This window comes from Cajanus cajan, chromosome 11 (assembly GCF_000230855.2).
Source record: "Cajanus cajan strain Asha chromosome 11, NIPB_CcT2T_4, whole genome shotgun sequence".
In the NCBI taxonomy this organism is placed as follows: Eukaryota; Viridiplantae; Streptophyta; class Magnoliopsida; order Fabales; family Fabaceae; genus Cajanus; species Cajanus cajan.
In genome coordinates, this window is record NC_138527.1 from 34,331,868 (window position 1) to 34,346,488 (window position 14,621).

At 32.7% G+C, this 14,621-nt stretch overlaps 2 protein-coding genes across 2 annotated transcripts; one reads left to right on the forward strand and one right to left on the reverse strand.

The window, feature by feature from the left end:
* Positions 1 to 975: 975 nt before the first annotated feature.
* On the forward strand, positions 976 to 5,786 carry LOC109809671 (plastidal glycolate/glycerate translocator 1, chloroplastic). The gene is made up of 7 exons (XM_020373044.3): positions 976 to 1,593; positions 2,079 to 2,340; positions 2,490 to 2,605; positions 3,591 to 3,700; positions 4,459 to 4,636; positions 4,818 to 4,947; positions 5,335 to 5,786. Exons 1-7 carry the CDS (start codon positions 1,170 to 1,172, stop codon positions 5,483 to 5,485), a joined length of 1,371 nt encoding a protein of 456 aa, XP_020228633.1. The 5' UTR covers positions 976 to 1,169; the 3' UTR covers positions 5,486 to 5,786.
* On the reverse strand, positions 4,811 to 14,024 carry LOC109806890 (disease resistance protein RGA2). The gene is given in 4 exon segments (XM_083066221.1): positions 4,811 to 7,543; positions 7,753 to 7,821; positions 9,237 to 9,342; positions 9,425 to 14,024. Coding segments are annotated over 3 exon segments (3,453 nt in total). The 5' UTR covers positions 12,756 to 14,024; the 3' UTR covers positions 4,811 to 7,543; positions 7,753 to 7,805.
* Between the last annotated feature and the right edge of the window lie 597 nt (positions 14,025 to 14,621).

Sequence of the window (14,621 nt, forward strand, 5' to 3'; positions counted from 1 at the left end):
GCAATTTTTATTTTTGGTTTCAAAACTATCTTAATCAATGAAACACTTTACAATTCAATTTAATTCTTAATTGGGTAAGATAATGGTTCAAAGGAAGTGATCAATGTAATGTTTTCAAAGATTTTGCATTTTAATAAAAAAAATAGTCTATTTGCATATGTAAGTTAAATGAATTTCATTTACTTGTTGAACTAAAAAAATGTATTTTATAAGAATATTTTTGTAAAAAAGAATTAATACTTAAGAAAATAGATTGGGTCTTTGGGATAAATAAAAATAAATTAATTTGAAATTTTTTATCATACAAAAATAATCAAAGGTAGTATTTAATAAGTTAACAAATTTTACAAGGTTTAATACATTTTTTGATTTATGAACTTTTGAGAATTTTGAATTATGTCTTTAAACTAAAAAAAATTATCATTAAATTATTCATATTTTTATATTTATTTTGCAATTTAATCTAAGGTTAGAAATTTTTTTAAAATTTATAAAAATTTTCAAAATATTTTTTTTTATATACTTATACTTCACAATTATATTAGATTATTATTTTATATGATATAAAATATTATCATAATTTTCATAGGCAAAAGATTAAAATCTTAATATATATATATGGATGATGACATAATACAATAATATGATATAACAATTCAATTATGAAGATATAAGAAATATTATATCAAATTTTATGTATTATAAGTGAATTTCTAGTTTCATAGACTAAATTATAAAAATAAAAAAATACAAATATATATGTTTTAATCTAAAGACTTAATTAGATTCTTTAAAAATTCAATGAACAAATAATTTTTGAAATCATTTTTATTATCAATACACACAGTGAATATATATTTTAAAATAAATACAAGACACCCCACACCCGGACTAAAATATCAAGAAAATACAGGTGTTGTAATTTCAAGAACTAAACTAGTTTTCAAATTACAATCATTGAGTGGGATAGTAACCAGTCGCAATTTCCATGGCAGGGATATGTCCACACGCTCTTTTAGGAATTTGTCTCTCTCTTCTTAATCAACATCCTTGACCCTTGTCCTTCCAACCTTAATAATTAAAAGAAAAAAGTTATTCCTTTTGCACACTCATTTATTCAACCACCGTATCAATCCAAGGAATTGGACTCAATTCATGCTTCTTAGCAAATGGGTACCCCGGAAATTTGCAAAAGTGAAGAACTTTGCACAGAATTGCTCCAGTCCCAAAGTGGGGGCACTACCAATGAGTCTGTGACCCTAACTTTGCGTCTTCAAGTGTTTGGTGTGCTACATTGGGTTGTTTCCCTTGGCCTCTTTCTGGCCATGGATTTTCTCTTGAAAAAAGCCTTCGTAGCAGCCTCGATTGAGTTCCCAAGTGCCTTGTTTGGGATGTTCTGTATTTTCTCTGTTTTGATTATTCTTGATTGTGCTGTTCCCTCTGCTGCTGTGGCCATGGTGAAGTTCTTTGAACCGGGCTTTATGTTCATTCAGAGATGGCTCCCTTTGTTCTATGTTCCCTATTTGGTTGTGCTGCCCCTTTCGATTAAAGATATTCCAACTCCTTCTGCCATCAAAATTTGCCTTATTATAGGTACACATTACTCAACAAGCTCTTATTGTATGAAGATGGTGTTTCAATTCATACACTCTTATGATGATGCATATTCTATATTAGAGATCCTACATCCACTAATGAGATGACCTTAATAATGTATATAAGTAAGAATTAATCTTTCTCAAGTTTATGTTAGGTTGATAATTCACTTTTTTAACATGATATTAGAGTTTATAATAGCTAGTGTCATTGACATTATCTGATCATCTGTTATGGTCGTTATTAGATTACCTACAATGTTAGCTCTTGACGTGAGTGAGTGGTGAGCAGAGTGTGATTAATATGAGCTTTTAAAAAAAGATTTAACTTGATAGATTTTAGGTGAGAAATTGACTAGTGAGTAGCACAAAATTGTTTTAGAAATGTTTTTTTTTAATAAAAAATTGGAAAGTGAATCAAACATGCCCTAAATGTTTGTTACGATTTCATGATGAGAGTTGAGACTTGTTAATCTTGTGCAGTTGGAGGATGGCTAGCTACACTTTGTGTGGCTGGTTTGACCGCTATAGGTGTAAGGAAAGCTGTGAAGACAGAATTGTTAGATGCTGAGCCGATGGAGAAGCCCTCTCCATTTTCTTCCATTGAAGTGTGGGCATGGACTGGGGTTTTCCTTATATCATTTGTTGCTTCATTGTTTTACCCAACATTACTGGGGACAAGAGCCATAACATACCTTCCGTTCTTGCTTGCGTCCACAGTGTTAGGCTACATGATTGGTTCTGGGTAAAGGTTCCTTTTCATCACTTCATGTACACATTGAAAATTACTATTTACATGGCTGTTTCTGTGGACAATTACTTATTCTCATGGAACATGATATGCATTTTATAATATAACTATAGTTTTGCCTTTTCTTGATATTTTGTTTTCAGATTGCCATCAATTGTGAAGAAGGTCTTCCATCCAATAATTTTCTGTGCATTATCTACTGAGCTAACAGCAGTTGCTTTTGGGTTTCTTTCCAAGTCAGGGCTCGATGCTATTCTAGGTATAAATTAATAATTAGAAGTTAAATATTCAACTCTATATATTGTATACGATTATGAGCTTGTTTGCTTTAGATAAAAATCACTGCAAAAGCTAAAATTGAACGTTATGAGGCAAGTTTTATGAAAAGAAAAAAAATCCTCCTTTTGCCCAAACATTGTTCTGAAGCACTTGCATGGTAATCCAAATGAGCACCAAGTTGTTCTTTGGTTGCCAACTTTAATAAGGAAATATAAATTTCTATTTTGACTATAGATATCTTATGAGTTATGCTTTAATATGTTCTTAGTCCTTTTAATTTTGGCTATATTTGTTTTTGATCCTTAAATTTAAAATTGATTTTTATAATCTTCTGATTTTAAAAAAAATTATTTTAGTCTCTCTACATAAATGTTTTTAATGAATCTGTTAGACAAAACTCTACTATACGAAGCCTACCTACTCTGCCATTGTTAATAAAAACATCATATAAAATCCGGTTGGTGCTACATAATTGACTGAATCTACTTAATTTGTCCCTATCAGTGATATTATTGGGGGATCCTAGTGATTAAAACAAGTTTTTTTTCTTTCTTTTTTTGATTTAAATAACAAATACTACAAAGATCAATTTTAAATTTGAGAGACTAGAAATAAATTTATCATAAATTTAAGGGACTAAAAACATATTTAAGCCTATGAGTTATTATAAGCATTTGAAGTCTTTTTCCATTCCAAGTCAAGTTCAAATGTGATTAATCATTAATTAAACTTGGTATGACAATGGATTACTAAAAAAATGACTCATGTCAAGTTAATCTTGGGCTAACCTCACTTTATTTGGTTTGATTTATGGTCTGATAACAACATTAATGTAAAATTGTGGCACTAGATGGTTTTTCCTTTTATTTAGCTGAGTGTGGTGCAAATCTTTCAATAGACACTAACATCTATGTAATGACTCGGCTTCAATATAAATTTGTTGATTCTTTTTTCGGCATTCACAGGATATTACCTGACAAACTCATCGTCTAATCCCGGAGCTGGTGACATTCTAATGGGATTTTTGGGATCTGTTATTCTCTCATTTGCCTTCTCTATGTTCAAACAAAGAAAGGTATCCATCTAGAGTTGTAATTATCACTACATAAATCCTATAATGCATAAAAAAAGTAAAGCAAATAGAAACAATATATTCTCATTACTTTGCAGGCTGTTTCTTTTGATTTTTCTCTAAGTTAGGCAAGTTGCTGTCAACCTTATTCCTGGCCAATGCTTGATATGCTATTACTGAGTCAGTGAGTTGTAAATAGTTAACGATGTGCTATAGCAGTTCCTTAAAGTGAATTGTACATATTCTTCATGCCAATAGCTTTTCTCCCAATTTGCCCCCAACCCCTAAAAGAAAAGAATGAAAATGCTTAGGTGGATTAATGATAATGAGTTCATTTTAACAGATCTAATAAGCATTTGAAAACTTGAGAACAAACATAGAAAAATTTAATATTACTATTATAATTGTACCATGATACTTGCTTCAATGAGTTCAATCTGTTCTTTTCAGTTGGCCAGCCTGCTAGTTCAACTCTTTACATGTGGCCAGGCAGTAGGCATTTCTTTTATCTGTTCCTTGTTTCGAAATTAGGTTAGACCTTTATAAGGTTTATAGGATAGTCATTTGCAAATTACATCATAGAGTTTGATCGTACTCTGCATGTCTTGTTTTTCTGTGCACCAAATATTTAGATTATCATCCATCAGCATGATATGTAGCCAAAGTCCCAAATACAAAACATGTCTTCCTTATCCTTTTAATTAACAGATAATGGTTAAAATCCATTAAAGCATTACTAATGATTTATCTACTGTGTTCAGCTTGTAAAAAGGCATGCAGCTGAGATTTTCACCTCTGTCATCATCTCTACTGTGTTCTCATTGTACTCAACTGCCCTAGTTGGACGTCTAGTTGCTTTAGAACCATCTTTAACTGTATCCATTCTACCAAGATGTATAACAGTGGCATTGGCTCTCAGCATTGTGTCTTTTTTTGAAGGTAAGTATCATGTTTTGCATAGCTATTTATCATAATCATTATGCATCAAGTGACTCTACATTGGAACTAATGCAATAAATGTAGAAAGGTTACTTAGTCTGAATCTGAATTCCTAATTTGTTTATGGTCTACCAAGCAAAAGAGAGATTATTTGATCTGTGAAATTTTGCCATGTTGGCAGGTGCCAATGCATCTGTCACAGCAGCAGCGGTTGTGGTAACTGGTCTGGTTGGAGCAAATTTTGTGCAATCAACACTAGATAAACTTCGACTTCGTGATCCAATTGCTCGTGGTATAGCAACCGCATCTAGGTATATTCTGCAATTCATAGATCATTCATTTGACTTAGATATCATCATAATGAATAGTCTTAGCAATAAACTCTCTAACTTATGAGAGATTATTAAATAAGGTGTAAGACTCACCAAATTTTATGATTTTTAATAAATAACCAATAAAAGAGAAGGAGTGCATTCAAAAGAGATGTCAGAAAGTATGTTTCTAGCATTTCTCCCATCATAATTAATGGTTGTTGAGATTTGACCGTAGTTCAGTACACTTTGTCAAATTTAGTTGAGTTGTAGTTTGGATATGGAGAAATAGTATTACTTTAGGAAACATGGCATTGAGGTAGATAAACTATTTTCTTCCCCAAGCATATATGCTTAATTTCCTTTCTCTTGAATCAATTTGTACAGTGCTCACGGGCTTGGAACAGCAGCTTTATCTGCCAAGGAACCTGAGGCTCTCCCATTTTGTGCCATTGCTTATGCTCTGAATGGTATATTTGGATCTATACTTTGCTCAATTCCAGCAGTTAGACAAAGCTTGCTTGCAATAATTGGCTGAAATTGTTGGCACCTCGATGGCTCGATCCATCTTATACTCCTAAGGAGGGCTATGCAAGTGTATAGCAATATTAAGAATCTGTTTTTGGTGCAAAGCAATGTTTAGTAGCACCATTTCTTGTATTATATATAGGAAGTAATAATACCACTGCAAATCTTGTATATTTTAGAATTCATATCTTGGAAGTAAGAGTTCCACACTATAGGGGTGCTTTTCGGCAAGATTGGTTAGTTCAACATAATTTAATGTCATGTAACATTTTAATACATCAAATAGAAAGTGTACTTCTCTTGTCTGGGCATGATTGTATAGATGAATCAACTTGATGAACTTTGTTTTCCCTGCCATTCTTCAAGATGTAAAATGGGGCCTCAAATTTTTAAATTATATGTACAAAATATTGAACATTAAATTATATTCAGAAGCAAAAACTTTGAAAGATACTATAAATTTAAAACTAAAGCATAACTTGAAATATTAAATATTGTAGAAAAGGTAAACTCTTTTCTAAAAGTATGGATAGCATAGAAGTTTTAATTATTCATGTTACCATTCATTTCGATAGAATGAAAACTTTCGAAATTAAAGTTAATAATTTCTTTTGTCGTCAAATGTACTTGAAGAGATTGAATAATTTAGTTATTTCATCAATAGAAAAGCATTTAGTTCTAAAATTTGATTATACAATTTTAAAGAGTGAGTGTTTGGATTAATTGTGAATAATAAATTATTTTAATATTTGATTGTTATTATAATTATATGAAATAAGTTTCATGTTTGGATATTTGTAATATACCAACAGTGTAAACGTTTTTTTTATATTGTTATCTTATTATGAATATTATATGATATGAAATTATAAAATTATGATCTTTGATTCACATGGTAAAAAGACAAGCAAGATTGCTTCCATTAAAAAGTATATATAATTTCTTTAAATTAAAAATAATATAAAAAGTAATTTTGCATGTCTTTACTCAAATGGTAAAAGACGGGCAAGATTATCAATATTTTTGTACATGTTAAACTTTAAATATTACTCCTTTAAATAAAGAGAAATGATTAAATTACTTAAAAAGTAACTATTGATAAAGTTATACTACTCAATAATTTATCTTAGATTATCATAAATTAAATGTTTAAAATGTAAATATTAAGTTTACAAATTTTTTAAAATTTTGAAAATTATAGTACATTTCGTTTATAAATTTACATTAACTTATAAAATATTTTTATGATTATTTATCAATTTGAATTAGTGAAACGAAATATCAAATAATTTTTAAATTTTTTTAAAATTTATAAATTTGATTCATGTATTAAAAACCTTTAATTTAACTCAATTCTTTTATATTTTTTATAAGTTAATTGTTAATTTAATTATTTCAAATTTCTTGAAAATATATCACATACATTTACTTATCAATGATAATTTTAAGGTAGATAAATAATATTTATTTTTAAGACTTAAAAAATTTTAGAAATATCACATACTAACATAATAATATAATATCTCTTAACATAATAACACTTGAGAAGATCACTTGACCTTTTAATAAACAAGTAAGTAATTAAAAATGAGTACATAATAACAATAACTAAAAATAATAGTTTTAAATTTTAAAAGATAAAAAAAAAATGACAAGAACCAAAAATAAAACTTGTTCATTTTACATGGACTAAAAATATATTTAACTCAAAATCCTCTTACATTTTTTGTAAATTATTTTTTAATTTTATTATTTCAAATTTCTCATAAATATATGATATATATTTATTTATAAATATATAGTGTTGATAAGAACAAGTTCGTCAAGTTATTGTTCTTAATAGAGCTAACACATGACGGATGGGAATTAGAAATAAATTGGTAACATGATTGTTCTTAAACGTAAAATAGAATAGAAAACAATTACACAAGTTGTCTCAATTACTTGGACTTTTGATGAATTATAGATTGATATCCTAATGAAATGAGATTAGATCCATGAAGTAACAGTAGGATAGATGGATGCCCATTGTCCATGTAAGCCCGAATTTGGGACTAAAAGACAAAACCTGTACAACACATATAAAAGGGAAGGTTCAACAATCTCATGTTAAACAAAAGACATATCAATGTAACTATGCTTTTACATACTTTAAGTTCTTTTTGTTTTACAAAATTACATACTTGAAGTTGAAACTAATATCATAACAAAGAAATGTAAAATACATGCAGAAAGTAGCCAGTTGCCCATTTGGAATTGATAGAGATTCTAACATACCTTTCATGGCCGTGTTACAGTCTGCCGGGAATACTTATGATAAATAGAATTCACTACCACCAATCCCACCTGAAAGTAAAATCATGGTTACAGAAAGTAAAAGGTAATGGATTGAAACCAACAAAAAAAATTGAATACAAAGGAACAGTTATTGGTCAATCACATCACATTAATGATAGAGTGGGGAAAGGAATTAAGTGGTGTGTAGTAGAGCATTGTTGTTTAGAGTTACATTAATCTCAATTCTTAACCTTATAATTTTATTTGGTACCTAAAATGATTCTTCTTCTCTGTAAATGAAATTGGGTCTGCTAGTGTCGTGTGCGTTAAAGTTACTGTTGTCAAACAAAAGCTTGGATACCAAAAGTCCACTAAGGATGAGATTTTAACCTAATGATGAAGAAAAATACTCTATAATACACTTCCTAATTCTCTTCTCCACTAAGTTATAATCTCTTTTAAGTTATGAAAGGATATAACAAATAAAAATAAAATATGAAATATGATAAATGTGTGATAACACATGAAATAATAAAAGGTGATTTTTTTTAATGTAATCTATAAAAAATATTGTTGTGATATAAAAAAGATGTTAATTTAATTTTTGTTCGATCTTCTTATTTCTTTTATTTATGCTTGTGTGGTAAGGTTTATTTGGTTATCTTTATCTTCTTTTTATTTTAATTTTTATTTATTTATTTGTTATAATTTTTTTTTACATTTGTAAGAGTGATTTGTCTTAGTATGACTTTTATGAAGATATGAGTTTATTTTTTATAATTAAATTTTTTTTAATTATTATTACATTCATTATATTTTTTAATATGTATTTATATATTTATTAATCTTTATATATTAAATATGAACCTTTATCTTATGTGAGATTGTTTTTAGGAGTTATTTTTTTTTTAATAAGAGAGCTTGTATGAATTATTTTAACTTATTACCTAATTCGCTTTTTATTTATCATAATTATTTATAAATTAAATATTAATATTTTAAAATAAATTATTAATAAATATAAATAATTTTTTTTACAATACAAATGATTATTCATAAATCTAAAATATAACTTAAATGTTTAAAAATATTTATGTACATTAATTTTAAATATAGTTTATATATTCAAATATAATATTTATTTATTAATTTATTATAAAATTCAATTATATAATAAATATGTCTATACATTATACAAGTTAAAATACAGTTATATTTAAAAATTAAAATTTTAAATTAAATTCGATACATATTTAGTCTATATAAAATAAAATTGTTTTAGTTTTAATTTTTTATTTTAGTTCATTCAAATTTGTATTATTTTGTTTCGGTGCTTTTAATTTTTTAGTTTGATTATGTAAAAAGTAAAATAAAAAAAATATAACGATATAAATATCTTGATTAAATTTGAAATTAGATCATTAACCTTTTAATAACATATTTTATTTAAAATAAACAGCTTGACAATTTAGGATGTAACTTACTCAACAATCCTGTCAAATTGATCTATTGGAGTATTATGTTGCCAAAAGTGTATAGCAGAGCGCATTCCAGTCGTGTTGCAAGCTGTCCATAAGGATTGAATTCTGTCTGCATGCAATATGCAATATTTAAACATAAATCATACACACTCTGCATGTTTAGGAGACAAAGAAAAGGCTCATGAATTTACCATAATATGTGGGTTCTCTGTTAGAGAAGCTAACCACTCCTTGATGTGGAATATGAGCTATATATTGCCAATCTTTTCCTGTTTCCCTCTTGCACCGCTTCTCCAGCTGAGGGCAGCAGTCAATATATAATTCACTCAAGTTGGTGAGGTATTGAATGCTACTTGGTAGTGACGTCAACTCCGAGCAATTGTAAATCATTAATACACTCAAGTTGGTGAGCTTTCCAATGCTACTTGGCAGTGACCTCAACTCCCTGTTTCCAGATATTTGTAATTCCTTAAGAGAAGTCATGTCTCCCACCCACTCTGGCAATGAACTACATTCGCTTAAATACAATCGTTGCAGGGAGGGGATACCTTGAAAGCATTCTAGTAATGTACCGCTAATCGTCACTTCCCGAAGAGCAGTTAGTTGGTTCATGTTGCTTGGTAGAGTCACCACCTCTGGACAGTTCAAAACACAAAAATCCTCAAGACAAGCTAAATGCCCCAAACCTTCACATAACCATTTTAATTTCTTACACCCATAAACTCTCAATCTTCGAAGACAAGTTAGACCTTGCAACACATGTTCCGGAAAAGACTCCAGTTCATCACAATATTCAATGACAAGTTCCTCTAGTGCACCAAGCCTGCCAAGTTGTTCCGGTAGTACCTTCAGTTTGCTAAAGGAGACAATGCTGAGGGACTTAAGACAAGGCAAATTTCCAACAACCCCTTCCATGAAGGAACCCTCGTTCTCAATCTCACGGGCACGAAATTTCTCAACAGATGGAAGACTTGGGAATTGAAGTTTGGGGACACCTTTAATACTTAATTCCCAAAGACGAGGGAGCATCTCTACTTCTTCATCTCTCAATATCCTCTCCAAATTTGGTAAATCCTCCATCACGAATGTCTCTAACGATGGAAAGGCCTTCTCCTCCACGCCATCATATGATTCACTATCTATGTAATTCACATCTTTCATTCCATATATGTATAGCCTTTTTAAATGTGCTAGCTTACCAAGTGGGGGAAGCTCCTTACAGTTCACGCACTTGTACAGTAAAACGTTTACCAAGTCTTTCAGAACCCAAGGGTTTCTCATCCATCTCGATAATTGTATTCCTTTGTATCCATTCATCCCAAAACTTTTGAGAGTTGAGGGAGGTTCAAGGCCTTCTAGTACTCGCTCAGCATTAACATTACTACCTTCTGAATGACCCCACGACAAGTATAAACGATTCAGCTCCCTCTTACTAATCAAATTTGCTTCTTTAGCATTCCCTTCACTTGGGACATTCTCCAGGCCTTTGATGTGCAGCTTGCCTCCCAACTTTAAGCCATGTAACTCTTCCAACCCATATCCTGACTTTGAACCCACAATGAAACTACTTAGTGTTCTTAGATGCCTTAACTTGCCCATTTTGGGAGGTGTCACTAGTAATGAGACACATCTATTGATCACAATATGTCTTAAATCTTGTAATTGTGTCAGGTGTTTGGGCAACCTAAGAAGGTTGTGACATTCTTCTAGTTTCAATATTTGCAATTTCTCAAGCCTACAAATAGATCTAGGCAAGCATATGACATAACTCCCATGCAGATTTAAGTACCTCAAATGTGTTAAATCCATGACAGGTGACACTTGACGAGAAGATATCTTTAATGCTCGGAGACTATTGTTTAATGGCAACAGAGGAACATTTTTTTTGTACCAATACGAGTCATCAAGAAAAGTCCGCAAGGATTCAACTCTATCCAAGGAAGCCTTATTGACTGACTCTGACTCATTACGTTCTAACAAGTTTAAATGGTGAACTTTGTTTCACAAATGAGTCAACTTTTCTGACTTATAAACCACACATTCTTCACCCACAACGAACTGTGCAAGATCATGAAATAAATCATGCATCTTGAAACTTGTAATGATACCAAACTCATCAGACTTTGCTTCTTGAAAAAATGATCTACCGTATAATTTTTTCCACACCTTATGACCAACATCATCCACTTCTAAATTACCTTCAGGTTTAATAAACCCATTAGCCATCCAAAGATGAATCAGTTCTTCTTTGACAATATCAGAACCTTTAGGAAAAATAGCACAAAAGGAAAAACATCTCCTTAGTGATAAGTCTAAATTAACGTAGCTCAGTTTCAAAGCACGCAGGATAGAGTTTTCCCCACTTGTGAGACAACTTTCCTCCTTTATATCCCAAATCTCACTTTCCTTTATGTTCTGCCATTGTTGTACTTCACTTTCACCACGCAAGAGGCTTCCCAGTGTTTTGATTGCAAGGGGTGAACCAACGCATTTCTTCACTATATATTTGCCAATTTCAACAAGCTCTTCACTCTCTTCTCTGTCATATCCAAATGCATGATGTTTGAACAATAACCAACTGTCATCATAGGATAATTCTATCAAACGATGAACACGGAACGCTTCCATGATGGATGCAACTTGCTCAAGCCGAGTGGTGACCAAAATTGTTCCCCTTGCACACTGCAACACCCCCTTCAACTCCTTCCATTTCCCTTGGTCTTCGTTCCACACATCATCAAGAACAAGTAAATACCTCTTGCTCTGCAGCACTTCTTGAACCTTTTTCCGCATTGCTTCTAAAGTATTGAGGTTGGGATTTTGTCCAGTGGTGTATTCTATGATGGCTTGCAGTATTGTCTTCATATTGAAATTATTAGAAACACAAACCCAAATGGTCAAGTCAAAATGTTTACTTACCCGGGCATCATTGAAGACCTGCTTGGCAAGTGTGGTTTTCCCAAGTCCACCCATACCAACTATGGTATAGATGGAGAGATCTTGGCTGTTGCTTGCATGCCCCAAAAGAAACTCCACAATTTGCTCTCTGTCTTGGTCTCTACCATAGATAATGGGTTCAGTAATGACAGAGCTAGTTTGGCGCCATTGATCAACATCCTCTCCTTGCTTGTCAGTGACACCAGTACTTAATTGAAACATGCTCCTTTCTTCATGAATGTCATGAAACCTTTGGGTGATGTCTTTCATCCTCTTGCCAACATCACGACGAAAGAGAATGTCCTTAGGGTGGACACGAGATAAGCATGAACTTTTTGAGTGTATTGAACATTCATCCAAGATATCGTCCAACACATATGCTGCATCTGTGAGTTTCTGAAGCCAATCCTTCACAGCATTGCTTGTGATTTGCTTTTTCTCAGCATCTTCGAGGACAGCGCGGATTGCAGTGAGATAGCTGGAAAGCTTCTGAATCTGTTGGTCAACACCCAAAATGGTTGCAAGATCATCTTGGACAAAAGATCTCAAGTTTTCAATCACAATTCCTAGCAAAGCCTCAGCCATCTGCAGAAAGATCTAGATTGAAAGAAACCTGGGCGTTTATTCTGATTCTGGAGAAGGAAAAATGATGAGAGTAATGAATAAAAACTTCAGTAGGAAGATGCTTTTGAGGGGAAATGCTACGGCTAAGGTGAAGTGTTGGGAAAACTCGGACTTTCCCGCTTCGTGGAGTTAAGATAGGCACTTAGAAATTAAAGGTAGTAATGGGAGCATACGAGTTAAATTCTCCAATATGGAGATTCTTCCACTATGCAAAAGAATAGTAGGATTACAAGAATGTAATTACAAAATTGACTCACTCTATGGTGGCACACTCAAAACTTGAGACTATCTCTCTTCTCTCACAAAGAGGCTTTCTCACTTTCTCACTCTAAGAAGTGGATTCACTCTTGGCTTGGATTGGATAGGAATGAAGCCTCCTACCCCTATTTATACTACTCCACCTTCAAAATGAATGGTGGGGATCAAGGGTTGAGATTGGTTCTCTAGAATGTTCCACACATTCCAGGAATCTCTACTCCCTTCTATATCCTTCTATACTCTTCCATAAGGTTCCGGAAGGCTCCACACATCTCTAGAATGTTCCAGAGGGTTCCACACTATTCCACAAACTTCTAGAGAATTCTACAATTCTCTAGGATTCTCTAGAATGTTCTAGAAAATTCTATACTTCTCTAAAAAGCTCTAGAATTTTCTAGAACCTCTCCAATTAAGGAGGGATCCTAACAAATCTCCCCCTCCCGACTTAATTGGGGGGCAGTAGTAGACTTGCACCTTGACAGCAATCTTCAAACTTCTTTGTCGGTATTACCTTGGTCATCATGTCTGACCAGTTCTCGTCTGTGTGAACCTTGTCAAGATGCAATTTCTTTTCCTCGAGGACTTCTTGGATCCAATGATATCTTGTGTCAATATGCTTTGTGCGGGAATGAAATGTTGAGTTCTTTGCTAAGTATATTGCGCTTTGATTATCACACTTTAACACATACCTTTCTTGATCTACTCCCAGCTCAAGAAGCATGTTCTTCATCCACAGCATCTCTTTGCAAGCTTCAGTAGCTGCAATGTACTCCGCCTCTGTGGTGGATAATGCGACACACTTTTGCAGTTTTGATTGCCAAGAAACGGCATCTGTGTACCAGCCAAGTCTGCATCTGTGTATCCCTCTAACACAAGTTTCCCTTTTCCAAAGCATAAGCATCTTTTGGAAGTTCCACGTAAGTATTGGAGGATCCATTTGACTGCTAGCCAATGTTCATTCCCGGGGTTGGCTAAGAAGCGGCTGACGACTCCAACTGCATAGGTGTTAAGTCTCAATTTTACCTCTTTTTGGATGAGACTTATTGAACGAATTCCACTCATCCTTTGAACCATTACAATATAATTGTTCTCTTTTTGGTTCATTTTGTGTGCAGATATAACTAACCCAAATTCAGCTAACAATACCTTAATTCACCTCATTTTTTGTGCAGGTATTGAGCTAGTGACTTGAGGATTGAAGACTCTTAGGATTGGAAACCTAAGAAGCTAAGGAGCAGAGAAGATGTTCTGCGCCGGGCTCAATATAACCCGCGCTGGGCGTGACAAAAACAGAGTATTTCATCTCTGCCAGTTATATTGCGCCGGGCGCAAAAGGAATTGCGCCGGGCTTGTGTTGAGACAGAGAGTGCTTGACTTCTCTGGAAGAACTTGCGCCGAGCGCGAAGAATTGTGCGCCGGGCGCGGAACCCTAATCTGATCTCCCAGGCTCGTATTTGAAGCCATTTTCGGGGACCTTTCTCTCCATTCTCACATTAGGCGCCTCCAGGAGCTGCGGAAGGGATTCCCAGGGCTTGGGATCGTCCGTGTGCGGATCTTTCCTTCGGTTCT